We start from the raw sequence: 27242 nt of genomic DNA, 5'->3' as shown, positions 1-27242 counted from the left end.
TCTGGAGATGCATGGCAGCACATCATTGTAATTATACTTATATATCCCATCACGTCTTAGTACTCAAACCGTAGTTAGATAATTCTAGAAATGGGCAACCCTTCCTTTTCCTGTCCCTGTCTTGATCTCTGCTCTCAGATCCTGATAACCTGTCCTCCACCCTCTGGTCCCAGTCCCACCCTCTTATCAGTCACTCAAGGGGACTCACAGAGCGCCCCTCTTACCCAGCAGTGGAGGACCGCTCCCTGACTGCTATCACCATGGCAACTCACTGTGTCCTCCTTCCTCCCCACCCCCCATTTTCCAGTGCTGCTGGCAGATTTATGGAGTTCCAGACTTCTCGGGGCTGGCAGGGAAGAGGAAAGAGGCTGAGGGAAAAGGGAGGCTCCCTTGACTGCAAAGGCAGCTGGCCACACAGCTCAGGTTGGCTTGGGTCCCTGATCCCAGCCTGGTATTCAGTGTTCCCTCTGTTGTCCCCACACATTGTAGAAACCACTTGGGGATCCCTAGGCACCCCCAGTTCCCTCTGAGAAAGGGCCAGCATGGGACCCTAGGGTGGGGGGTTAGTGGCACATGGCTGGCATGGTAAGCATGTGGTTCAAACAGAAGATGGGTCTTCTGCTCTTGCAGCATGGTGGGGCAGGGGCTGGGGGATTACCTGATTGAACCAGGGGCAATGAGTTTTGCAAATGCCAAAGGCTGTCAGGGGCATTGGTTATTCAGCCATTCCCAATGTGGTTGGCCAGAGTGGGGCAACCTAAGGAATACTCACCCCTGCTGACGTGAAGTAGGGAGTTTGGAGATATATTTCCGCATGGGACCCCCTGGAGGACAACACAGGGACAGTGGGCATGAGATGCCAACCAGTTGGGGAGTGCAGCCTGGTGGGGGTCAGCACCAGACCCTGAGAACCTACCTTTTCCCCAGCCCACCTGTAGAATGAACACACCCATGTCTTATACATGCAGGACCTGCAACGTGCAGATAAACTCTCACTGGTGCTCTTGTAGTTAGAAGAAATCATTTCAAGGCATGAGCTGAATTTAAGGTAACTTAAAAAATTTTTTTTAATTTATTCATTTTGGCTGTGCTAGGTCTTTGTTGTTGTATGGGCTTTTCTCTAGTTGCAGAGAGCTTGGACTACTCTACTCACTAGTTGCGGTGTGTGGGCTTCTCATTGCGGTGAATTCTCTTGTTGCGGAGCACAGGCTCTAGAGTGCATGGGCTTCAGTACTTGCAGCATGTGGGCTCAGTCGTTGCGGTTCCCAGGCTCTAGAGCATACGTTCAGTCATTGTGGCACACGAGCTTAGTAGCTCCACAGCATGTGGGATCTTCCAGGATCAAGGATCGAACCCATGTCTCCAGCATTGGGAGGTGGATGCCTTACCACTGAGCCAACAGGGATGCCCTCAAGGTAACCGTCTGTCAGGATGTGTATTCTTAGTCAGCAGGGCTGTGGTAGTGGCAGGTGAGAGCCCATGAACATGATGGTGGTTGAACAAACCCTCCTCTGAAAGGTTTCCCAAATGTGGTGGAATTGAGACCCAGGCTACAACCTGGATGAACCTTGAGGATGTTCTGCTGAGTGAAGTAAGCCAGACACAGAAGGACAAATACTGTATGATTCCACCTACATGAGGTAATAGATGAGGTAATGAATTTACTAGAATAGGTGAATTCATTGAGACAAAAAATAGATTCGAGGGTATGGGAGGTTGTGGGGGGGAGGGGGAGTTAGTGTCTCATGGAGGCAGCGTTTCAGCTCAGGAAGGTTAAAAGGATCTAAAGATAGGGGGTGATGGTAACACAGCCTTGTGAATGTGCTTAATGCCACTGAACGGTACACGTAAAAATGGTCAAAATGGTAAATTTTAGGTTATGTGTATTTTACCACAATAGCAGAAGTCACCTCCCCCGCCCAAAAGGGGGTGGTGAGGTGAGGCTGAGTGGAGAATTGGCCTGTCCCTGCCATGGGGCATGGGGGTGCAGGGCTCATCTGAGGCTTTGATGGGGAGCAGTGTTCTGTGCCCCTAACTGCCTCACTCTGCCACCTCCAGCCGCCTGTGGTGTTGAGAAGGCTGTGTCCCGGCGCCCTGCCCCTGATTGCTGAAGCCACCGTGGATGCCCCGTCACCTCCCTGTGGGGTTCCACCTCATTTGGGAAACCCCAGGGTGGTGACCACCCTCAGCATCAGTCATGTCTCCCTCCCTCTGGAAGGCACAGGTATGTGAGGTGGGCTGTGAGGACCCACCAGTGCTGGCCAAGTGGCTACAGCAAATGTGTGGCCCACGTGCCAGCCAGCTGGCAAGAAGGTGGCTCTGCTCTCCTAGGACCCCCATGTTGCTCCCACACCAGCTCGAGGGCCTGGGGTGCCGGCAGCCCCTCCTTGCCTTCTGACTCACTGTTCAAACCCACCAGCCCTTCTGAAAGAGCCGGAAACAGGCACGAAGCCCTCCAGGGAGCTATTTTTAGGGTTCATCTGTTCTTTTTGATTTCTCCTCTAGATTCTATATTCTCCCACCCCCAGATCAGAAAAAGCTAAAGATTCTGGAAACCAGTCATCAGTCCCTCTGTCCAGGTGCTCTTCCTTTGCTGGGCAGCTCAGTTTGCAAGCTGGGCCCTCATCCCCACCTTCCCATACCACTCCTTCTCTTTCTTCTTCCCCAACCTCACCCTCTGGTTCCCCAGCTCCAGAGGCAGTGCAGAAGGCAAGCTATTTGTCTGACATCATCTTCTACTCCCTGGTCTGCTAAGAGTTACTCACTCAGGCAATCCCTGTTCAGCCAGAGGAGACTGTCCAATTGCCAAGCAACCCACTGTTGGCCAATCACAGAGCTCAGAGGTGATGTCATGGTGAGAGCTGAGCAGTGGTGCTGATGTGGAGAGAAGCCCAGGGTACCACTAATTGAGGGAGTGAAGAAGGCAGCAGCTCGCTTCTAACTGGACTGCAGGTAAGTAGAAATGGAATGCAAATTATTTGAAGCTTTACATACAAAAGAAAAGAAAAACAGCAGCTGTAGAGAGGAGAAGCGAGGAGTCTGGTATCTATTGTGTTGCCTTTTGGTTTCATTCAATTCAACTTTGCCAAATCCTGGGGGCAATGGGGTGAGGCAAAAAGGATGGTGCCTGGCAAAGGGGCAAGGGTGGGCTCTAGGAGTCTCTTCTATTCTGGACCTCAGGGGACAGAGGATGGGTGGGAATTGCCAGAGCTTCTTACAGATCAGCCATCCACAATGAGTTCTTTCTGCATAAAAATGTTTTGTTGCTGAGGGAGAAGGGTTTTATTCAGAGTCTGGCTTTCCCTGGATCATCTCTGGCCCCCCAGAGCCCTTACGAACTGAAAGCAGACCTGTGGTTTACATTTCCTTTCTCAGCCACAGTTATTCTGTCTCCCTTGCCCATTGGCAGCCTCCTTTGCTTTCTCCTCAGTCTGTACTGGGTTGCTTTTTTCTCTTGGTTCTAATAATACAATGAGCTCACCATTTCTTTCGCCCCGCCCCGCCCCTGAGGTCAACCTGGTCCTACCTAGGCAGGGACAGATGGCTGTGAGGCTGCAATCTATGGGAACCCACACCTGCCACACCCTGTTCTCTGCCTGTAGCCTCAACCAGGGCGCGACACCTCCCCAGCCCCAGTGCTCAGCCCACTGCCTTCACCAGGAGTTTAGGCATTGTCCCCACCTCATCCTCGGGGACACAGGGTTTTGACAGCCAGCGGCCAGCTGTGTCCCTGCGTGGCATGCTGCCTTTGTTTTATTCCTCTTGGAAGGTATGGTCAGTTGTGGAGGAGTCTCATTGTCCTGAAAAGGTCAGGACCCCCTAGGGCAGCACAGAAATATACCAATAGCACCTGTCCAAATGCCTGGAGAAGGGACCCCAGAGGCTAGAACAGTGGTGGTGGGGGAGAGGCAGCCAGCAGTGACCTGTGGGGTGGGTGGGAGGTTGAGGGTGGATGTGGGGGAATCTAGTCTCCACCAAGGCTGAGGCTCCCTCAAGGGGGCGGAAGCCTCTCCTACAGGCAGGAGTCAGGGTGCCAGCGGGGGATGAGATCATCCTTCAGACTAGGGGATAATCCTAGTGCTGGAGCTAGCAGAGAGGACAGGTCTAATCGACAGTTCCACCGCAGGGAGGTGGAGTCGCCCGGAGACCCTGCCCCACCCTTCAGGGCCAGCCAGACCTGCGGTGCCTCGGCTCTCCCACGCCCCTACCTTGCCGCTGGGAAGACCTGTCATTTTCCCTGAAGCCCACTTCTCATCCATAGTGCTGGAGCACCTGTCAGCAAGTCCCAGCCCATCTGGGATCCCTGGCTCCACCCAGGCTGCTCTGGGAACAGGTTTGAAATGGGCAAGAATCCTTAACTGCTGAAGGTTCTGCCACAGAGCAAAGGAGAGAATGAGTCCCCCATCACTGGAGGCATCCAAGCCAAAGTCGGATGACCACCCAGCAGGGTAGCTATAGAGGAGATTTCTGCATTGTCTTGGAGATTGATCTGGATCAGTGTTTTTCAAACTGCAGACTGAGACCTGTTTGTGGATTTTGAAATCAATTTTGTGGGTTGTGACTTGTTATTTTCTTTTTTCAGATAAAATGGGATAAAACAGAGTAGGAAAAAAGTAAAAATTCATCCCATACAGTAGTGTTTTCCTATACCATTTTTAGTTGCATATTCTCAGTTATGTTAAATATAAATATATTATTATGTTTATAAATAATTTAATAAAATTCATAAGCAGATATGAATATATTTATGTTTATATTTCAGTTATATATATGTGTATGTATATACATATACATAGATATATACATATGTGTGTGTATATATATGTAAATACATATATATGTCAGTATCATGGCATATATATATATTGGATCATGATATAAAATGTGGTTCTTTATTGTGGATTCCAGTAAGAAAAAGGATTGAGAAAAACTGGCCTAAATAACCTCTTACCACTTTTTCTAACTATAAGACTGTAAACCTTTGGATAACTCTTACTATACTACGAAGTTCATTTAAAATTTTAAAAAATTCTTGATTGTGGTAAAATACACATAATGTGAAATTTACCATTTTAGCCATTTTTAAGTGTTCAGCCAGTGATATGAAATACTTTCACATTGTTGTGTAACCATCGCCACCATCTCCAGAACTTTTTTCATTTTCCCAAACTGAAACTGTCCTCACTAAACAGTAACTCCCCATTCTTTCCACCCCACCCCTGGCAGCTCCCCTTGTACTTTCATTATTGTGACTCTGAGTACTTTAGGTCCCCCATCAAAGTGGAATCCTACAGTAGTTATCTTTTTATGACTGGTTCATTTCACTTAGCAGAGTGTCTTCAAGGTTCATCGCTATTGTGGACTGTGAGCTTCCTACAAGAAGAACTGTTTTATTCATTAGTGCCCCAGGTACAAAATAAGTGCCCAAACTCCAAGTGTTGCTTTAAGTGGAAAACTATATCTCTTTAGGGAGAGACGATTCTAAATGACCCATCAAAGACAGAGAAGTCTGGTGTAACATGGTCCCCTCTGAGCAGACTATGGAACAGATACTATGCTGATGGGTAGTGGGAGTGTCTTTTATTTCTGGCTTCATATCTAGATTTCACTGTGGCTCAATCATAGACATTCTAGGGACAAGTGAGGTTAGCTGTCTTCTCTTGTCCAACTAGGTCGTTTTAACCACACTTTCCCTGTGGGACAGACGTGAGCTGACTGGCAAGATTTAAAATAGAGCAATAAAGACATAAGCTGAGATCCAGTGAGCGAGGTCCTAGAACAGAAAAGAGAGACAATGGCAAAGAAGGAGCATAAGAGACAGCTAGAGAGAAAGTGCCTACATGAAACCAACCATATAGAATGGGAAAATTCAGATCTTTGGGGTTCTTGGTTTTAAATCATTGAATATTTTTTAAAAAGTCAAGATCAGAAACAAAGAAAGGCTTCATTTTTCCTGAATTCCTAAGATCCTCTCTCCAGATCCCCTTGCTATTTTTATATTATTTCCCACTTACCTGGAAACTATAGTTTGGAGATACAGAGATACAGAATTCCCAGAGATTTTGAAATCCTGAGTAGGTGGACATTTTGGAGGGTGGGGTGGGAGGAGAAGAGAAATTTGGAGGAAAATTCTAAAACATGCCGTGTGTGATGGCCTGTAGGGAACCAGACTCTCTCCCTTCCCATCTCACCTCCCCTCTTTTTTGGCTTGGGAAATAAACATGCATCATATATAACTTAATTTACTTTTAAAATTAGAATTTGCTGTATTTAGAGATGTGGTAGTCTTGGGAAAAGGTTACTTTTTGTCCTTTTCTTTGAGGGAAGAGTGAGAACCAAAAAAAAAAAAAATGTTCCTTGACATTTTAAAAAGCATTTTTGAGATTTGTACATTTTCAGTCCCACGAGGAAGACAAGGATACACACAAATAAAGGTATTGGGTTGGCTAAAAAGTTTGTGCGGATTTTTCCATCACATCTGGCTAAAAATCCGAATAAACGTTTTGGCCAACACAATACACCATGCCTGCATCCCGATACACAACGATTCTGCTTCCCCAGTAGAACTCACTGGTTTTTTCTATCATTGCAGACTGATCATTGTGTGTCCACTCTTTTAGGGTCCTGCTTTTAGCGGTGGGTGGTGGGCAGAAGCCAGACTGAACAGATCAGAAGGGGTAGGAATCTGGGGGTGGTGGCCTAATTTATGACAGGGCACAGGTGACCTGAGAGCTCAGAGAACAAAGTAGTGAGTGTGAATCCTGAGAAAGGAGCTAAGCGCAGACTCTGTGTTGAAAGACCCAGCGGGGTGGGGGTTGGGCAGAGTGCAGTGTTCCAGTGGGTCATTTGGGTATGGGGGCCCAGAAATCCAGACCGGGTAGAGAGCGTGGTTCAGACTGTGTGTGTGTGAACAGGTGGACCGACTATCTACTGATTGCACAAACCAACTGGGCTGTTGATCCCACAGTAGGACTGTCTGTTTCCTACACCTGCCACCAAACCAGATAGCAAGGACTCAACAAGGATTCCATGAACCCCTCCTGGAAAAGAATTACTCCAGCATAGTCTAGATAATCAGAGTTTTATCACATTAAAGGACTCAAGTACAAAAAAGATGGGGTATTGATAATGACCACCAAGAAAGAAAACACTAGAATTTAGAGTCATTGCCTAGTTATAATCAACATGCTCATAAAGGTGAATGCAAATGTTAAACATCTGGAGGCCAGGGAATACATATATATATATATATATATATATATATATACATCATCGTATTTCTCCTTAGTACCTCGCCTTGTGCTTATAGTAAATATTTCTCCAAAAGTATTTGTTGAATGAATAATGTAAGAAAGAAATCAATAATGATACTCTAGAACTGAAAATCCAAGTCACTATGACGAAAGTCAGGTTTGTAGGGAAAGGAAGTAAAAGTGTGCTAAAGCTCTTATCTCCTAAAGAAAATCATTAGATACTATTCTATTCGTCTAATGAAATTACATGCATTCCTCATTTTATTGCGCTTCACAGATATTGCAGTTTTTACAGACTGAAGGTTTGTGGCGATCCTATGTTGTCAGATGATGGATAACCATCATTTTTTTAACAATAAAGTATCTTTTAGACAAAATGCTACTGCACATTTAGTAGACTCTAGTATAGATAAACATACCTTTTATACCTACCAGGAAACCAAAAAATTCATCTGACTTGTTTTATTGCAACATTTGCTTTATTGTGGTGGTCTTCAGTTGATCCTGCTATGTCTCCAAGGTCTGCCTGTGGACATAAATGATTTTAACTTCAAGATAAAATCAAGATGTAAAACTTACAAAGCATCGGAGAAGAATGAAAGAACAGAGAAACAGGAGTAATATTGCAAAAGAGAAGAGTCTCCCTCTCATGTAGCTAGACGTGGGGCCAGAAACCAGGCTCTGCCCCTCCTACGTAGTCTTGGGAACAACACTGGACCTCTTGGGTCCTCTGTCTTCTTTTTGAACACAGATGTTAACCAGACACACTGTAAGATCTCCATGGCTCCTCCCATTTATGGGCACAGAACTTGACCCCTGGAAGTGTTCACAAATCTATTGCTTGTTCTCTGCTGACAGTGAAAATGATTTAATTGATTGACTTGGTAGGTCATGTGTGTTCATTTTAACAGGGACTTTCTGAAGCAATGCCTAACGCAAAAGAGGGCTCAGTGCTGAGACTAAGGTACTTGTGGTTGGGAGGGAGAGTTGGGACAGGCAAGCTTTTGCGTGCCCTTCAAACACATGCCCCAGGCAATCATTCATCTTCCTTATGTTAACACTTGGCCTCGAGTCTCGGGAAGTACCATGGAACTGTGATGTTGGGCTGACCAAAAGTTCATTCAGCACTATCCATAACATCTTATGCGAAAATCTGAATGAACCTTTTGGCCAACCCAATATAAGAAGACTTTGATAAATCCCATTTTTATGGGATCCCATAAATCCCATCTTTTTGATTTTCAACTTATATGACTTTAGGCAAATCAAGTCACCTTCCTGAATTGATCATCTGTAAAGTGGGTTTAATAGAATAGAATAGAATTTAATTCTCTCTAAATTCTATTGGGTAGAATTAATAAAAGTGATGATAATGATGTAAAAATAATAGACATAAATAGAAAACTAGAAGGAAATACCAACAGCAAAGAGTAGCAAAATGCCAGAGATTTGTTTCCTTTTCTCTGTCACACAGATGATCTGAAATGTATTAATATGTTTGTAATTAAAACATTATCAGTAAAAGGAATATATATATATACACATACACACACATATGAAAGTGCCTGGCAAGCTGTAGAGCACTATGAAACATTCCTGTTGTGACTAGGAGTAAGATCACAGGGATTTGCTCTATGTGCTGATGCTTCCAAAGGCTTTGACCCCAGGATGTGACACAGAGCTGGGTCCCAGGTCCTTGTTCTCCATCCAGCAGCCCTTCACCGAAGCCCATGCCCCTGACTTGTGTGTGTGTGTGTTTCTAAGCTTAAAAAAATTTTTTTATTGGATTATAGTTGCTTTACAATGTTTTGTTAGTTTCTGCTGTATAGCAAACTGAGTCAGCTATACGTGTATACATATATCCCCTCTTTTTTGGATTTCCTTCCCATTCAGGTCACCATAGAACATTGGGTAGAGTTCCCTAAGTATACAGCAGGTTCTCATTAGTTATCTATTTTATACATAGTACCGTGAGTGTATATGTGTCAATTCCTCCATGTGCCTGATTCATACTTCTAGTATGTTGATTCTCCTGTATCTATTGAATGGAAAATAAAACTAGCCCCCAAAGCGCCATCACAGTGGATTATTTGGGGCTGTCTGTTTTCCAGACTTCATTTTGCTCCTCTGGCTTGCCAACAACAAGGAGGGGCCCCTCAGCCTTAGGCCATCAGAGCTCTGCATTTGCCAGCAGGTGATGTCTCCTTGTTTCCTAGAAGCACTGTTTCTAGTAAATGAAGCTGCATTTCTCAGCCTGCTAGGGACAGTCTGGAGGTTATTCTTGGCCAGGGCTCCCACCATTTCTTCCCCTTGGAGCCTCAGAAGCAGACCCAAGCAGGTGCTGATGAGACACTCGTCAGTTCCCCAAATCACTTAAATCACAGGTTGCACATACACGGACAGGCAGGGCCCACTGAACCACACCAAGGACTTGGGCATCCAGGGATTTTGGTATCCACAGGTATCCTGGAACAGATTCCCCCATCGATCCGGAGGAATGACTATATTCTGCTTTGTCTAGTGTCTCTCTGCAAGTCTCAACCCACCGTTCTTGGCCCATACCCTAATACCTATTCTTTCTTCCTTTATAACATGGTCCTTATTATTGCCAGAGATTTGCCCAAGGCTAGCAGAAACTTCTGAGACTCTAAATTCACACCCAGGGGACCCATTCATTTTTTTCCTTATTGAAAACCCTTGTGGTTATTTTGGGACCTGGCTGAGGGCTTGGCATGGAATTAAATATTCAACAAATATTGTGGAAAGAATGAAAACCACAATCATGAAAAAATAATTTATCTCTTCTTTTAAAGAAAACCCAGATGAGACACATGACTGCCAATCAGAGCCTTTGGATCAACATGAAATAACCAGGTTTACTGTACGGACATGATATGATTCCATGACATTTAGGCAGCTTGTGCAGTGTATTTCAGGTTAATGTTATAATTTCAACAGGACTTTAAAAAATACTGGTAATTGGCACAAATCAAAAGAGCCAGCTTCCTCTACTGCTTGTGGGTAAAGGAACTGGGTCAGAACTCAGAGCTTCTACAGCATGATTCTATGAGTTCTTTTACTGTCTCTGAACACTCTTTCCAGGGACCACTCTATTCAAACCATTTGGATGCACATTAGCCTTTTTTCCTCTGGAAAATAGTCTACAGGGGATTTGACACATCCTGATGGCATTTTCTGGGCAGAGCTTGCAGTGACAAATAAAATGCTTGTTCACTCGGATCATATGGATGGTCAGAGATGCCTCCGGAGGTCAGGCATGCATCCAGTAAATGGCCATATGGCATCTGAGAGCTGGATGCTCTTCTGTATTGGCTCTTGGCTATTGATTGCTTTATAGAAAGCCTGAGGGCACGAATCACAATTTCTGGTCTTGTAAAAAATGTCCTTCAGCATCCCTATCACCATCAGTGGCTCTGGTGGAACCCCCACGTCTCCCCCCGCCCACCCTGCCACCTTGTGGGATGTTCCTGTTGTGTGGGAGGAGAGAAGGAAAAGCACTGACTCTGGAATTCAGAGGTTTGGTTCCATCTCTGCCACCAACTCAGTGTGGCGTCTAGAAACCCTGTCCCCAGGGAGGAACACACTGGTGTTATGGAAGGGACAGTCGTTGGTTGTGTGGGATCGTTGTGTGCCATGAAGGACGTTTAGGCTACCTGGTACCACAGGGATGCCTGTAGCACCTCCAGTCAAACAGTCCTCCAAAAGTCATATGTATTTCCCAGGAGTGAGGTTGCCCCTAGTTGAGAATCCCTTAGTTAGTGATGGCCAGTTCTTCCTTCCCTGACATTTTCATGGTCTTGGGGGAACTGGAGGCTCTGATCTCTTCATTTTCATTTTTTCCTCCCACCAAGAGATCCCTCCTCTGTCAATAGCCTTGATTCTAGATCTTCATGGTCAGCTGCCCTACCCCCAACCAAGATTTCCTCCTTCTGTGTCTTCTGATGACCTAGACCTCAGCTCGGTGGGATTACCGCTAACTGATTAATTTTATCAATTGTGCTAATGGTTCAATCCATCAACAAAAATGTGTAAATGCTTGCTTTTCCATACACAGATTCTTAGATGCTGGAGCTGGACTAAGAGTAGGGAGCAGTTTGCAAAGGGGAAAACAGTGTCGCATGGGATGCAAACAGTCCAGGGTTTAGCTCATTTAGGCAGGCCCTCATCCCTTTGGGCCTCACCTCAGCTCCTAGTCTTCTTCTCCCAGCAGTATAATCTAAAGAGAGAGATGGGTTTTAGACTGAAAAGTCCAGCCTTGCCCCTTACTACCGGTAGGACTTAGTGTACTTAACCTGACTCTGTTGAGCTCCAATTTCCTCATTATAAAAGGACCTCAGAAAATAAAACTGAGATAATGCCTATGATTTTTCTGGTACCAAGGAGGTGCCCAAGAAGTGGTAGTTATTATTATTGCAATGATCCTCAGCATCACCATTTTTCCTCTTTTTTGTTTGTATTCAAAAGATGCCAGTGGCTTCCTACTGAATAGAAGATAAAGTACCTTTCCCTGGTCTGGAGGTCTGATCTTCCTATTCCTATTCTAGCAACTGGTCCCAATGCATCCTTCATGCAGCCCAGTGGGTCTTCTCTGTTTCACCGGTAAACCCAGTCCACACACCCAGCACACAGGCAAGTTCTAGAGCCACTGCAAGACTAGAAGCCGGCAGAAGCCACATTGCATCATAACCCCATCACCCTCTCACCTTTGCCACCTGAAGCATGAGTCCTCTCGCCACTGGCTGAGCTTGATTGTACCTGACAGCAGAGGGGTTGGGCTGCCCAGGGAGGCCCTGCCTCTCCAAAAACCAGTCTGCACCCATCAGAAATGTGTGGGAGTGAGCACCAGGGGATGGGACAGGGGAGGCAGGGGCGATTGGGAGGCTGTGGTCCTGAACTCTGGCTCTGGTTCTGTGGTTATCGGCTGAGTGATTGAGACATGTTCCCATTCTGTTGCGGCGGGCCCCTTTGAGCTTCTATTGCTAGATATGGTCAGTTTCCTAGTCTTCCTTAGGGGTAACCAAGGAAGGTTAGGGGCAACCCAAGGCCTGGAATTGGCCTCTGCCTTAATAGAAAACATGCAAGGACACTCTGGGAGGGCCAGAGCTGTGCCTCAGCAAGGGTTTTTGCCAGATGATGTTCTGATATCTGGTGTCTTGGATAGAATCTCCCACTGATGGGCCTGACTTCTTAGCTTTACCCCCTACTCTGGCCTCTATGGTCTTTTAAACTTCACCTGCCTCTCTAAATTCCTAGCATTCTGTCCTCCCTGACCTTGGCAATAACACCCCTTATTGCCCCTCTCTGGTAGTCCCTGGTTAGGCCTGGTGGCCCCACTCCATTGCAGGTATTCTGCTGTGACTTGACAACCCAACCCACACTGTCAAGCCATTTGACAGATTCCACAGCACTGAGACAAGCTTGCAGGGCCCAGGTCTCTAAACTAATGCTGGTCTGTGGGCCTTTGGGTTCATGGGATGCACCCAGGAGAATGGCCTGGGCTGTTGGTGTTCAAGATGGGAGAACAGAGGACTGAGAGCTGCTTCGAAGGGCCTGAAGGTCAGGGGTTAGCATAACTAGATCTTTCTAGCTGTGAGTGTCCAATCTGGGTGTCACCCACAAGAAACTTGGACTACTCAGGCAGCAAGGCTGAGTGCTGAGGAGGGGGTGGGACCGGCCCACCACCCACATTGATGCCACAGGTTAGTTAGGGATGCAGTCAGGCTCCCTGCTGTGGCCACCACTACCCAGGGACTCAGGACCACTTTGCATTGTTGGCCCTTGCAGAAGAATCTTCCCTCCCACCTCTCCCGCCTTCCGCCGCCACCCCCCCCCACCGGCCCCCGTTATATCCTTTCTTAGAACATTCTTTTGAGTCTTAAGTGCCATAGAAGTGACGTGACTATTGGCATGAAGATTTATAAGGGTACCATGTACCTCAGGTACACATACACAGGTCATCTTTTTTTTTTGGTTGAGCTCCAGGACATTTGGGATCTTAGTTCCCCAAGCAGGGATCAAACCCATGATGCCTCCATTGGGAACCCAGAGTCTTAACCACTGGATCACCAGGAAAGTCCCAGAGATTATCCTGAGAACCAAATCAGACCATGTGAAAATACTGGTAGCTGAGATACAATGAACGAGTGAATCATGGATTTGAATGAATCCTGGCCCTGTTGCTTATCAAGTATATTAGATTGCTTGGGCTACTGTAAGAAATGATCACAAACTTAGCAGCTGAACACAACAAAAATTCATCCTCGTGCAGTTCTGGCGTCCAGAAGTTCAGAAATGAAGATGTCAACAGGGTCTTACCCCGCCCAGAGACTTGGAGGAGGGTTCCCCCTGCCTCTTCCAGTTTCCAGTGCTCCAGGCCTTGCTTGGCTTGTGGCAGCATCACTCCAGCCTGTCTCCACCTTTCCAAGGTCTTCTCTCTGTGCATCTCTCCATGCATGTTTCTTATAAGGGCACTTGTACCACCTGGACAGACAGAATGATCTCATCTTGAGATCCAACTTACTTAAACGTGCAAAGAAGTCACATCCCCAAACTGCAAGGGTTAGGATGTGGACAGGTTTAGTTCGAGGACACCAGTCAACGCACTACACTGAGTGACCTTGGTAATGCCATTTAGCCTCTCTGAGCTGCAATTCACACCTCTTTAAGACAGGGGTAGTAAGTCCTACATCACAAGGTTATGATGAAAATTAAAGTGAAAGCACTTGTCACATAGTAGATGCTCTATAAATACACATGGTTAATGATGCAGATTTCAACCCTGTGAAACTGAGAGCTCGCAACTGCAAATCTCATGGGCATGAATACCTCTGCTCATCTTTTTAAAAAATTTCTTTTGTTTATTCACACTGCATGGCCTGTGGGGTCTTAGTTCCCTTACCAGGGATCGAATGAACCCTTGCCCCCTGCATTGAAAGCACAGAATCTTAACCACTAGACTACTGGGGAAATTCCCTCTGCCCATCTCTAGGAGGTCTCCTCTTCCCTGCCCTGTCTTCTTTCTCTGCCTATCTGACCTGTACTTGATTCCTCCTGCAATTAAAACTCCTCACATAGTATCTTTCATTGATGTATACAGAGTGCCTAGTACGTAGTCTTCATTAAATCATATCCTGAGGTTAGACTGCCTTTCCCTGAGTCCCCAGGACCATGGAGGAAACAGTAGTTAGCATTCAGTCCTTCCACTGGCTATAAGAGATGAGCTTTTAAGTCAGAAGATTTGAACCAGGGCTACACCAACTAGCTGTGTATCCTTAGCTAAGAATCTTAACATCTCTGAGCCCCAAGTTCTTCACCTAAAAGCGAAGCTGACAATGCCTGTCTTATCAGCCCAGCCAGCCTCCTGCAAAGATCGACTGGGATAATGTAGGCAACCAGGACTGTAATTAGTCACATGCTCCATGAGTGTAGGGTCTTAATTATCATTTTCAGCTCAAGCCAAGGGACATAGTCCCTGACTCTAGGTAGCCATGCTCACAGAAAAAGCCCAGCTTGGTATCCTTCCTCAGGGTGTTGTACTTACTCTGCCTCCTCTTTCCTATTTGGACCCCCACTTTTAAAAACAAGTATCTATTTATTTTTCTATTGAATTTTTTGTTTTGGCCTCACCCTGTGGCATGCAGGATCTTAACCAGAGATGGAACCTGCCTGCCCTGCCCCCTGCAGTGGAAGCTCAGAGTCTTAACCAGTGGACCGCTCTCACTTCTGATCCATTACCCAGGTTGAGGTCTGAGCCTGTGCCCTCTCCTGGAAAGGTCTCCCTCCCTCTGCCAGTCGCCCCATCAAGCAGCCTGGTCATGAGTGGGAGATGGTGTGGAATGGAGCTCATGACCAGGGGGGTCGTTTCCGGGCACTCTGCCCACATCTCTGCTCGGGGACTCACTGGTGCTGCCAGGATCAACTTGACTCCAAGGACAGAGGCCCATTGTATTGTGTCGGGAGGGGCCCTGGCAGGGACCTCTGGCTCCAAAGCACAAGGAGAACACAGAGGCCCTGAGGGGAATAGAGCCCTTCAAGTCTTTTGACCTGGTTTCAAATCTCTGCACTTTCGCTTTCTAGCTGAGTGACCCTGAGCAAGTCACACAAACCCTCTGAGCCTCCATTTCCTTGTGTGCAGATGGGAATGACAGTCCTTACCTGTAGGTGTGTGATACCTGGTAGTGCTTGATGTAAAAGGCTGAGGAAAGGAAACTAATATTTATGAAATTCTCCCTTTTGCTGGATGCTTTTCTCATTTCATTTGGACAACTCTGTGCAGAATTAAGATGGGGAGAACAAGGTTAGATGTGTGACGTGACTAGTGATTGCTACAAGAGAGGTGAAGCCTGTGTCTGACCCCACACTGGTCCAGCCTTAAAGCCTTGGTGGAGCCTCTTGTTCCCATCCACTCCCCTGCCCATCTCCAGTCAGTACTGCTTCTGATCACAGAAGGAAAACACCCCAGTAAGCAAGGAAAGGGGTTCTAAGTTGGTTCAGAGTCCCTTTCCTTCCTGGGGTGGCAGACAGTGAGCTCATGTCACCTTCTGCTGGCACAGTGACCACTGAGGATGACTGGGTTTGTCAGGGTTCTCCAGAGAGACAGACCAGTAGGCTACATATAGAAAGAGATGTATCATGAAGGACTGACTCATGAAGTTATGGAGGCTGAAAAGTCTCGCTATCAGCTGTCTGCAAGTTGGAGGCCTGGGAAGGCCAGTGGTATAATCCTGTGTGGGTGAGTGCTTAGTCGCTTCAGTCATTTCTGACTCTTTGTGACTCCACGGACTATAGCCCACCAGGCTACTCTGTCCATGGGATTCTTCAGGCAAGAATACTGGAGTGGACTGGTGTGCCCTCCTCCAGGGATCCCCAACCCAGGGATCAAACCCACATCTCTTATGTCTCCTGCATTGGCAGGTGGGTTCTTTACCACTAGTGCCATAGGGGAAACCCTGAGTAATCCTAGTCCAAGTCTAAAGGCCAAAGAACCAGGAGCTCCCATGCCTGAGGGCAGGAGAAGATGGATGTCCTAACTCAAGCAAAGAAAATCCTCCCTTTCTCCACTGTTGTGTTCTACTCTGGCCCTCAACAAATTGGGTGATGCCCACTCAAACTGGGGACGGCCACCTTGTTTGCTCAGTCTCTAGACTCAAACGCTCACCTCTTCCACAGACACCCTCACAGACACACCCAAGGAGACACACCCAAGGATGTTGTTTACCAGCCATCTGGCCATCTCTCTTAGCCCAGTCAAGCTGACACAAGGATGAACCATCACAGTAACCAAGAATCGAGTGGTGCCCATGATGGTGGCTCACTGCTGGTTGTTCCTCACTCCATCAGATAGAAGGTTGCCTCCTATCTGTCCTCCAGACACGCTCCAGTCTGTTTCCTTCCTGCCTCTTATTTCACCTCCTTCTTCACACTTTCTGGTCCAGCATCAATCAGCTTGGGACCCTCATAGCTTTCTCACCCTGACTCTCTCTTTTACTAAAAAAAAATATGTATTCATTTGTTTGGCTATGCTGGATACCAGCTGCGGCATGCAGGATCTTCATGTGGGATCTAATTCCCTAACCAGAGATAGAACCCAGGCCCTCTGCACTGGGATTGCAGAAGTCTTAACCACTGGGCCACCAGGAAGTCTCCCTCACCCTGACTCTGGCACGTGCTGTTCCCCCAGAAGAACATCCTGCTTAATTTTGACTCATCATTTAAGACTCAGTACTGGTACTGCTAACACCAGGGGTCCTTTCTGGCTCCCCAGACCTCATGCAGAGTCTAAAGCCCCATCTCTGTAGTCCTGCAGTAATCCCCAATGCTGATTTCCATCTCTGCATGAATCACATGATGATCACATTAATATTCAATATTTGTCTCTTTTCATAGTCTAGGATTGACTTAAAGGGGGTCAAGCAGTGTTTAGGACAGTGGTTCTGGAGATGAGCAAAAGAGAGAGGGCAACTGAAGAGGTATTTTGTTGGATTTTTCTTTACATTTTCTAAAAGAAATTTATTTCATTTTATTATGACATTGTAGAATAACTATACTCTAACTATTCTTTTTTAAAAACTGGAGTATATTTGCTTTACAATGTTGTGTTGATTTCTGCTGTGCAACAAAGTGGATCAACTATATGTATACGTATATCCCCTACCTCTTGGACCTCCCCACCATGCCCACCCCCATCCCACCCCTCTAAGTCATCACAGAGCACCAGGCTGAGCTCCCTGCATTATACAGTAGGTTCCCACTATCTATCTGTTTTACACGTGGTTAGTGTATATATGTCAATTCTAATCTCCCAGTTCATCCCACCCTACCTCTCCCCACCTGTGTCCAAATGTCCATTCCCTACATACATGTCCGTTCCCTCCATCTGCATCTCTATTTCTGCCCTTCATTAGATTCATCTGTACCAGATGAATCTTTCTGACTTACTTCACTCTGTATGACCGGCTCTAGGTCCATCAGTGTCTTTACAAATGACCCAGTTTCATTCGTTTTTACAGTTGATATTCCATTGTACACACGTACCACACTGAAGAGGTATTTGACATCCTCTGTCCACTGTCATATGGTCTGGACAGGAAGGTCCAGGGTGAGTGGACCTTCACAGAGTTATTTTGTGAATATGTCCCAGGTGATTCTGACTTAGGGTTGGTCTCTCACCTCAACCTTTGCCTTGGACCAGGTGACTGAGCCGCACAAGGAAACAGATGAACATCTACTGATACATTCAGTTTGGGGAAACCCGTGTTTGAGGCTTGAGGGGTCTTGAGATTGGGAAGTCAATGATGAAACTCTTATTGTGCTTGGAAACTGAACTTGACTTGGGTGATGTGGAAGAGGTGGCTTGGTGTTTGGGGAAGGGAAATTCAGCCTGGAGGTGGGGGACAGATGATCCTGAAATTTCCTCCCTGGTTGTATAAAGACCTTCCTCATGCGAATAACCTGTCAACTAAAATGCTCTTAATTTTTGGATTTGTGACAGTGTCCTGAGCTGACATCAGACTTACCTTGACTTTCACTAGGACTCAGCTCTCATATTCCAGAAAACATGACCCTTGCTGGTAAGTACAAAAACCCATTTATGTTATGGGCGCCACAACACAGGGTATTTCTGTACACATGTGTTTGTACTTACATGTGCACAGAGAAGATAAAAGGCTGACAGGAAATGCACCTAAGGGTTAAAGAGATTATCTCTAGGTGGGAGGTGGGATCATAGCTGAGCTTTTCTTCCTTGTACTCATCTGAGTGTGTTTTTTGTTTTCTACAATGGCTATGTAATATTTTTGCAATTAATCCTGCTTTCAATTTGTAAAAGGAAATGAGGGGTGAGTTGCAGCCGTGGGGGTGGGGAAGGGACTGACAGGAGCACACACCAGGGCCTGGAGGAGTTGGGTTGGACTGGACTCAACATATGAGCTCCATGGACTTCCCTGGTGGTCCAGTGGTTAGGACTCCATGCTTCCACTTCTGAGGGCCCGGGTTTGAGCCCTTGTTGGGGAACTAAGATCCTCTAAGCCGAGTGGTGTGGGGAAAAAAAAATCAGCTCTAAACGTGACATCCTGGTTTCCAAACCCTCTCCAGACACAGAGTGACCAGATAGGGGTGGGGTATGTGTCCAGCCTTCACGGAGGGACACCAGCCCTTTTGGCTTTGACCACTGCATTGGGATGATCAGGGAAGGCTCACAGCCTAACCTTGTCACCCAGGGAAGGACACAATCACAGGAATGGTGGCGGCCTTCTTTGCCCTCACAGAAGTACTGCCAAGTACCTTGAGAATGGAGTGTGTGTTGCCTCTATCCTAGAGTGAAAGGAATGGAATATCCTGGGCACGTGGGGGGAAATAGAGAGAGGTCCAGGGTGCATGCTGGGGTGAGGGCACTGGTGCTTGGGGTCCATGTTGTTGCTGTTTAGTCGCTCAGTCGTGTCTGACTCTTTACGACCCCCAGGGACTGTAGCCCACCAGGCTCCTCTGTCCGTGGGATTTCCCAGGCAAGAATACTGAAGCAGGTTGCCATTTTCTTCTCCAGGGGATTTTCCCTGACCCAGGGGTCAAACCTGCATCTCCTGCAAGTCTCCCGCATTCTTTATCACTGAGACCTGGGAAGCCATTGGGGTCCATACCTGAGGGCATTTTTTGCATTCAGTATCACAAAGGGAGATGATGCACTGGAGAGAGGATAGGGTCCTCTGGGAGCTCTGGCAGGCTCAGGTTCTCATAGGTGGGCAGAAGTGGGTCCAAATCATACATAGGGGTTCTAAAGAGAGCTGCTCAGGGCAGAAAGGGCTGTGTCACCGTGCAAGGGTCTGGGTGGTTTGGGTGCCTCTGTGGAGCCTGGTGACACCTGGGGTCTGGTTTCTGAGTCTAGGAAGGGGGTCGCCCTCTTCACCTGTCCGTGTTTCCACAGCCTACAAGGAGAAGATGAAGGAGCTCCCGTTGGTGTCCTTGTTCTGCTCCTGCTTCCTGGCCGACCCCCTGAATAAGTCATCCTATAAATATGAAGGTACATGAGGGCCACCGCTGGGGGACTAAGGACCGAGGCTTCCTGTAGCTTGTCTCCAGGAGCCCAGTATACCCACCCTTGTTTCCCGAGATTCTGCCCTACGTCACATTTTATTTCACAGAGCCAGTAAAGTCACTGCAGCTGATTCTGGGGGGTCTACATGCAACACGATGGTGGGAGTGGGGCTGCAACCCGGGGGACCAGACAGCAGCTGAGGGTCTGAGTCAGACCCTCTCAGAGTGCCCTTGATCTCAGCTTTTGTTCACTTGTGTGACAAACAAATGTGGTGGAAGATGCAGAGGCCAAGTAGACAGAGAGTCTGCCCTCAGGGACACCTAGCCTAGAAGAGGGACAGTCATGTGTCAATCACCAGACACCCTGGCCCATTGTCTCTTTAGTGAAGGGTCAAGAATGCTCTGAGCGAGTCCAGAGGTGGGAAGGGACTTCTGTGCTTTGGCCACCCAAGGAGTTTCTGGGATGGCCGTGTTGCCCGAGCCCTGTGACAGGTCCCAGGATACAGACAAGGAACATTGATTGGCCATGTCCTGATTGAGGGGGGTTGGTGGCTGGGGAAGCCAGGTCACCTCTTAATTTCCTGGGGCTTAAAAGGACGGTACGGGTTTGGTCTGGAAATGAGAGATGGGAATGCTCGGGTCACCTGAGATTGTTTTTTCTGTTTAGGCTGGTGTGGGAGACAGTGTAGGAGAAAAGATGAGAGCCAGCGGAGAGACAGTGCTGACTGGAGAGAAAGAAGAGAGCAGGGTAGGAGGGGGCGGGGGGAGAGGTCTGCAGGCCGAGCGTCAGATCTGTAGTGGAGTGAGGAGTGGACGGGCGGTGGGTGGTGAATGTCTCCGTGTGTACCAATTTGAAAGTGAAAGTGTTAGTTGTGTTTAACTCTTTGAGACCCCACAGCTGTAGTCCATCAGGCTCCTCTGTCCATGGAATTTCCCAGGCAAGCCAGTTTGAGCAAGAGCCCAGCTAAAGGGGGACCCTTGTGGCAGAAGCAAAACAAAGGCAGTTGCTACAGCCATGATTAGAAATCCCCTGTCCTGGGGCTCCTGCTCTTAGAGCCAGAGACTCTCCAGTGGCTGCCCACTCCAGATGCATCAGAACCCAGCAAGCTTGGGTGCTATGTTCAGGACAGACCCAGAACCCTGGCCTTTGGTCAGCCTTGGGGACCCTGGCCCTCCCTCATATGTGTGCATGCTATAGGGGGGCCCATATGGTCTTCAAGGAGGGGTGAGCAGCCCCTTTTCTGTTCTCTGCAGCAGACACAGTGGACCTGAACTGGTGTGTCATTTCCGACATGGAAGTCATTGAGCTGAATAAATGCACTTCTGGTCAGTCCTTTGAAGTCATCCTGAAGCCACCCTCCTTTGATGGGGTGCCTGAGTTCAATGCCTCCCTCCCCAGACGGCGAGACCCATCACTGGAAGAAATCCAGAAGAAACTGGAAGCAGCTGAGGAGCGGAGGAAGGTAAGTGGCTCTCCTTTTCTTCCCCGGTAGGGCGTGATGGGGAGGAAGTTGAAGAAGACAGGTTCTGAGCTGAAGTCGGGTCACCACCAACTTGTAGATATGAAGGCAGCACCTCCAGATACCAGGAAGGGAATGAGACACTATGGAGAGAAACAAAGACATAAAAACCCCAGGTGTTTAGGAGCTTGCTTAGGGGAAGAAGATGCTATATTACATGCCTCCAAGGGGTGACCTTATAGTGACCTGGGCCAACACTAAGGATTTAAGGAAAGGCTGGACAATTAAGGAAAGGGGTCCTTAACTGGGAGAGGGGGAAGAAGGTCATGGCATGGTATATTGGGTTGGTCAAAAAGCTTGTTTGGGTTTTTGGTTAGTGCTTACGACAAGCCCAAAAGAATTTTTTGGCCAACCTGATACTTTCACCCGTTGGTGTGCCTTCCTTACTTTCTATGGATTCTTATGGTTCAACTCCGATGCTGTTTCTGTGTAAGCTTTCCTTCATTTTTGAAGCTGAAAATGATGATCACCCTTGAATTCCTATAGCACTTCATTTCTGCCTCAAGGCATACGTCACATGCTAGCCTGGGTTAGAGTTATTTATATATGATTTGTCTCTACTAGACTTTTTTTTTCTTTCCCAAGCTGCTAGAATAGTGTCTGCTACACTGTATCTGATCACTTTTTTGTGAATGAACGAATGGATGGATAGATGGATGAATGATGGCAATGAGAAAAAGAGGACTGAGAGCCCAGTGGGAGAACCCAAGAAGCATCCTTGCTTCCTGCCAACAGGCCAGGGGCCCAGGTTCAGGGAGGTGTGCGCTCTGGGTGTGCAGCTCTTAAGTTATGATGGTAAAATCACACCCTGGCTTGCTCACCTGCAAGGGCCTCCTTTTCACTTCATGCTCCCATAGTACCAGGAAGCAGAGCTCCTGAAGCACCTGGCAGAGAAGCGAGAACACGAGCGGGAGGTGATCCAAAAAGCCATCGAGGAAAACAACAACTTCATCAAGATGGCAAAGGAAAAACTGGCCCAGAAGATGGAATCCAATAAGGAGAACCGGGAGGCCCACCTTGCTGCCATGTTGGAACGGCTGCAAGAGAAGGTAAGAGGTCTCGGATTGGAGAGGAGACTCCTAGGACTTGCTCTTCCTTCCACGGCAAGTACGATGGACATGCCTATCATTTCAGGGAGCAAGTAGCAAGGCAGGAGTGGCCACATTTCTCTTAGGTTAGATCCTTAGAGAGTTCCAAGGGATTACTTGGGAGGTGGCAGGCAAGAACTATAAACTGAGCCAAGAACCATGAACCAATGAACCAAAAACCATGAACTCCTTGGGGGGATGAATTGCCCAGCTACACAATTGAAATTTCTCATTGTCTGAGGGAGATTAGACCGCTTATCTTCCAGAGAAGCCTGCTGAATGCTTTTGTACATTCCTGGCTTCATCCTTAAATGCCCTGATTTGATTTAATGAAAGATGCTGACTTGAGCTCTTGGCTTGAGGCCAAGGGCATGACCAGCTGAGCTGCCCACTGAGCAGGAAACATGATCCTCTCCAAACCTCTTGATGTGGGCTGAGTGGGTCACCGGTGTCTCCAATATTCTGCCTTTTGTCAATAAACCTAACGATGTCACCCGAATATGAGAAACGTGAGAGACTGGGGTTGGTCCCGCGTGTCAGCAGAAGCACAGCCCATTCTGCTGAGAACACGCTGGCCTCGTTTCCTGAGTCCCAAAGCTGCCCCAGTTTCTCCTGCGGCTCCTGGGAGAGCTCCAGCTCTGTGTTTTATTTCCAGGCGCCGCCTGCCGCGCGGTGACTCCCGGGACCCGATCGGTGGCCTCATCCCATGGTGAGCAGCGTGGTCTCCGCTCCTTCCTGCCCATCCACCTAGAGTCTCAGGCCCTTGGCACAACTACTAGAAAGATCTGGTTTCTTCACAGGGGATCTGGATGTTGTGTAGACCCTGCAGCTGGCCAGCATGTGGCAAGCCCCATCCACTCTCTTTCTCCATCCTTTGGGGGGCAACGAGCCCTCCATAAGTATCAGATGGGAGGGAAGTGTTCTGGGTCTGATTTCAGGCTTCCTCAGTTATTGAGAGATGGGTAGGAACAAACTCTTGCAGGAAAAAGAAATCAGAGACTGGGACAGGATATGGCCTGGGCACTCAGGCTAAACCTGAGACAAATACTGAGGATAAAGCCATGATATGCGATTTGAAAGACTGCAAAACACTTTTATTTCATCATACCCCTATCCTCACAATGCGATGAGCAGGATGGGCATTATCCTTATTTCACCAGTAAGAATCCATGTCAGAGGAAGGTCCAGTGACTTGCCCAGCGTCACATAGCCACTAAGCAATGGAGCTGGGAACAGAACTGAGTTCTTTGACTATGAGTCTAGGTGGCTCTTTCTATGCTTGTTTCAGGAAGACCAGACCACAAGCATCCTGCCAGCTTTTTGTCAGACAGGGAGCCACTTGGAGGCCAAGGAAAGGGAGTCCAGAAACTAGGGATCCATCCAGTAAGCAGATATAGGGAATAGAGAGAGGTTCTGAGCTAGAGAGGCTGGGAAAGTCCAAGGTCTGGAGGAAGAGCTATGGGGGTGAGATAAGCCTCAAATGAGCACGATGTTAGAGCAGACGTGTGGGTGGGCCTCACTCCTCTGGGTTCCCGACCCCTCTTCACCTTTGCCCCTCGATGAAGACAGGAGGTAGGATGAGATAGGTGTGTGGTGTCTGCTCTGCTAGGCACCTATAACAATGCCTCTGCATCAGTACTTGCGTGAGTCACCAAGCGTCAGCACCAGACTTACCTGGTGTAAAGTTGAAAACTATAGGTACTTGGACCCTAACCCCAGACCCACCAATCCTGGCTCTCTAGGGATGGTGCCTGAGGACCTCAGTGGTTTTTTTTCATATTAAATTTTTTTTTATTAGAGTATAATTGCTTTACAATGTTGTATTAATTTCTGCTGTATAGCAAAATGAGTCCGCTATATGAACACATACAACCTGTCCCTCTTGAGTCTTCCTCCCACCACCCCCCCATCTCACTCCTCTGGGTCATCACAGGGCACTGAGCTGAGCTCCCTGTGTCATACAGCAGCTTCTCACTAGCTATTTTACACATGGTGGTGCACATATGTCAGTGCTACTCTCCCAGTTCATCCCGCCCTCCACTCCACCCTCCCCTGTGTCCATGTAGGGCCTCAGTTTAATAAGCTTCTAAGATCATGCTGACATGTGGCAAGGTTGAGAACCACTGCCCTAGATGTACCATTCCCCATGCTTTCTTCAGGGCCATGGAAAGTTTTAGGGTCTCTCCAGGGACAGATCTGTAGTCTAAGGTACCTCCTGGGACCTTGGGCTGCCTCAGTGGGTCTTCCCCAGGCTGATTCATACCTGGATGTGAATGGATAGAAGGCTCTGGCAGAGACACACTTTACTGAGCATCTATTATGTGCATGGTGCTAGATGAGGAACTGGAGATACTAATACAAAGAGGAAAAGGCATGCTCCCTGCCCACAAGGAGGACCCAGATGTCTTCATCATGATCAGGGATGGAAAGTAGACCATGAAAAGCCCTAGAGGTGAACCCCAAAATTACAGAATTCTAGAGGTAAAAGAGCCTCCTTTCCATTTGTTGTTTAGTGGCTAAGTCACATCTGATTCTTTGTGACCCCACAGACAGTAGCCTGCCAGGCTCCTCTGTCCGTAGAATTTTCCAGGCAAGAATACTGGTAGCCATTTCTTCCTCCAGGGGATCTTCCCAGCCCAGGGATTGAAACCAGGTCTCCTGTATTGCAGGTGGATTCTTTACCACTGAGCCACAGTGATGTCTGTGGCCCTCCCTGAGCCTGATCAGTGAAGTGAGTTGGTCAAGGTCACACAGCTGATGGGCCTTTGAAGTCAGAGCCCATTGTTTGGTTTGATGATGCTCAGAAACAAAGGGAGCTTCCCTGGTGGTTCAGACAGTAAAGAACCTGCCTGCAATGCAGGAGACCAGGGTTCAGTCCCTGGGTTGGGAAGGTCCCCTGGAGAAGAGAATGGCAACCTACTCCAGTATTCCTGCCTGAGAATTCATGGACAGAGGAGCCTGGCAGGGAAACAAAGAGTTGGACACCACTGAGTGACCAACAGTCACTTTCAAGAAACAAAAGAAGATTCTCTATCACACTTTGTGGAACTGGACATTTTCCAAAATCCTTTATTTGATTTATGCTTTACAAGCCCTTGTCTTTCATCCAGGGGCTTAAAACAACCTTCACTAAAGAGGTGGACCAGAAACACAAGGGCAGTCCAGTTGCCTGTGTGTAGGGGCCACCTGCGGTGAGTTCTCCTGAGCTACTCCTGGCATCAGGTCAAGCAGTGTAATCAGCCCCAAGATGGCCAGGTGAGGGTGGCAGAGGCTGATGGTCCCTGCCAGGTGGGTCCCCCAGGGAAGTTGTTCCCAGGTAACAAGCATCCTGGGGCCAGAGGCACCAGCAAGCTCCCTCACCTGTCTCCTGCCAGGCTCACCTGCCTCCTCTGGTCCCTTCTCAAGATGCCTTTGCAGACCCTGCGAGTCTCTTCCTGTGGTGGCCAGTGGTGACCACACTGTTTGCTTCGGCCCTCCAGCCCCTCGGTCTCCCTTTATCCCGGGGTAGTCGGTGTGACCCGATCTTTTCTCTCCCTTCCCTCCCAGGACAAGCACGCGGAGGAGGTGCGGAAAAACAAGGAGCTGAAGGAAGAGGCCTCGAGGTAAAGCCCAGAGGCAAAGAAGTTTCCAGAACGGCCAGACAGCTCCAGCAGCTCCGCAGTTCCGGAGGCAGCCTGGCCCATCGCTGGCTGCTCTCCCAGCACTGGGGTTTGGGGGGAGGGGGGTGGCCAAGGGGCGTTTCCTCTGCTTTTGGTGTTTGTACATGTAAAGAATTGACCAGTGAAGCCATCCTATTTGTTTCAGGGGAACAATGATGGGGTGGGAGAGGGGAGTGAAGGAGAGAGGTGGGGAAAGAGAGATGGAGAAGGACTCGTGGACATTGTAATCCAGCCCAGGTCAAATTCTAGGCTTTTCTTCACAGTGAGCATCCGGGCACCGCCTTGAAGGAAGTTAACAACAGGCGGTAGAATTCCCAGCAAAGGGCAGAGTCCTGGGTGGAAGGAGGGCTGCAGGGCGTGGCCGGAGACGCCAGCAGCGAGTGGGGGGCCCTGTGACGGGGGGATGAGGTGTGAATGTGTGTGCGTGTGTTAACCATTATCTTTTGATCATCATGACCAACAATGAAACATTTCCTCCAAGTCTCCAGTTCTTTATTTCCTGAATTTGTCCTTTGTGTAATTTATAGAATGTTCTTGAATTTGGTTTCCCCCCATCAGGGGCCAGATGCCCCCTTATTTGTTATTTTGACCATCAGGGCATCTGAGGTGCTGGGTGAGGATAGCTGAGACATGCCATTCTTTGGCATTGTTTGATTTTTCTTCATTTTTACCCGCCACTCCCCTCGCCTTTCCTGGGCTGTCCCATGTTGTATTGAGTGCACTGAATTGATAAAATTAATATTCCTTTGAGTGGATTGACATTCCAATGTGGTCTCCAAGAAGAAAGAGGGCTCCCCTGGTGGCTCAAATGATAAAGAATCCTTCTGCAATGCAGGAGACCTGGGTTCGATCCCTGGATCGGGAAGATCCCCTGGAGAAGGGAATGGCTACCCACTTCAGTATTCTTGCCTGGAGAATTCCACAGACAGAGGAGTCTGGTGGGCTACAGTGCATGGGATCGCAAGGGTTGGACACGACTGAGTGAAAGAAGGAAGGAGGAAGTCTGCCTCACGTGAAGGATATGAGATGCTAGGTGGTCACAGATAGTGAGTAACTGAGGAAATAAAGTTTGTTAGTGGAAAGCAGAGAGGATCATTTCATGATCCAGAACATGGAACCACAGCTGGGAAAGGAGCCTCCCTACTTCTCTCCCTGCAAACAGAGGGGGTGGGG

General features: G+C 47.9%; 1 protein-coding gene across 3 annotated transcripts; it reads left to right on the top strand.

Annotated features, from left to right (window-relative positions):
* The first annotated feature begins 2842 nt into the window (after positions 1 to 2842).
* STMN4 (stathmin 4) lies at positions 2843 to 26542 on the top strand. 3 transcript variants are annotated; one of them, XM_070794962.1, is made up of 8 exons: positions 2843 to 2952; positions 18265 to 18343; positions 19693 to 19788; positions 20470 to 20550; positions 21057 to 21265; positions 22180 to 22371; positions 23066 to 23119; positions 25957 to 26542. In XM_070794962.1, exons 2-7 carry the CDS (start codon positions 18331 to 18333, stop codon positions 23084 to 23086), a joined length of 612 nt encoding a protein of 203 aa, XP_070651063.1. In that variant the 5' UTR covers positions 2843 to 2952; positions 18265 to 18330; the 3' UTR covers positions 23087 to 23119; positions 25957 to 26542. The 3 variants fall into 3 exon arrangements, with proteins under 3 accessions (XP_070651063.1, XP_070651062.1, XP_019821282.1); XM_070794961.1 differs by lacking the exon at positions 23066 to 23119; XM_019965723.2 differs by lacking the exons at positions 20470 to 20550; positions 23066 to 23119.
* Positions 26543 to 27242: the final 700 nt, after the last annotated feature.

This window comes from Bos indicus, chromosome 8 (genome assembly GCF_029378745.1).
Source record: "Bos indicus isolate NIAB-ARS_2022 breed Sahiwal x Tharparkar chromosome 8, NIAB-ARS_B.indTharparkar_mat_pri_1.0, whole genome shotgun sequence".
Lineage (NCBI taxonomy): Eukaryota > Metazoa > Chordata > Mammalia > Artiodactyla > Bovidae > Bos > Bos indicus.
Note: the sequence above shows the minus strand (reverse complement) of the source record. Positions and strands in the feature narration are given on the sequence as shown.

Coding starts and splice junctions, on each gene's coding strand:
- STMN4 (XM_070794961.1), top strand. Junction 19,789..20,469: donor GTCATCCTATAAATATGAAG/GTACATGAGGGC, acceptor TTTTCTGTTTAG/GCTGGTGTGGGAGACAGTGT. Junction 20,551..21,056: donor GAGAGAAAGAAGAGAGCAGG/GTAGGAGGGGGC, acceptor TGTTCTCTGCAG/CAGACACAGTGGACCTGAAC.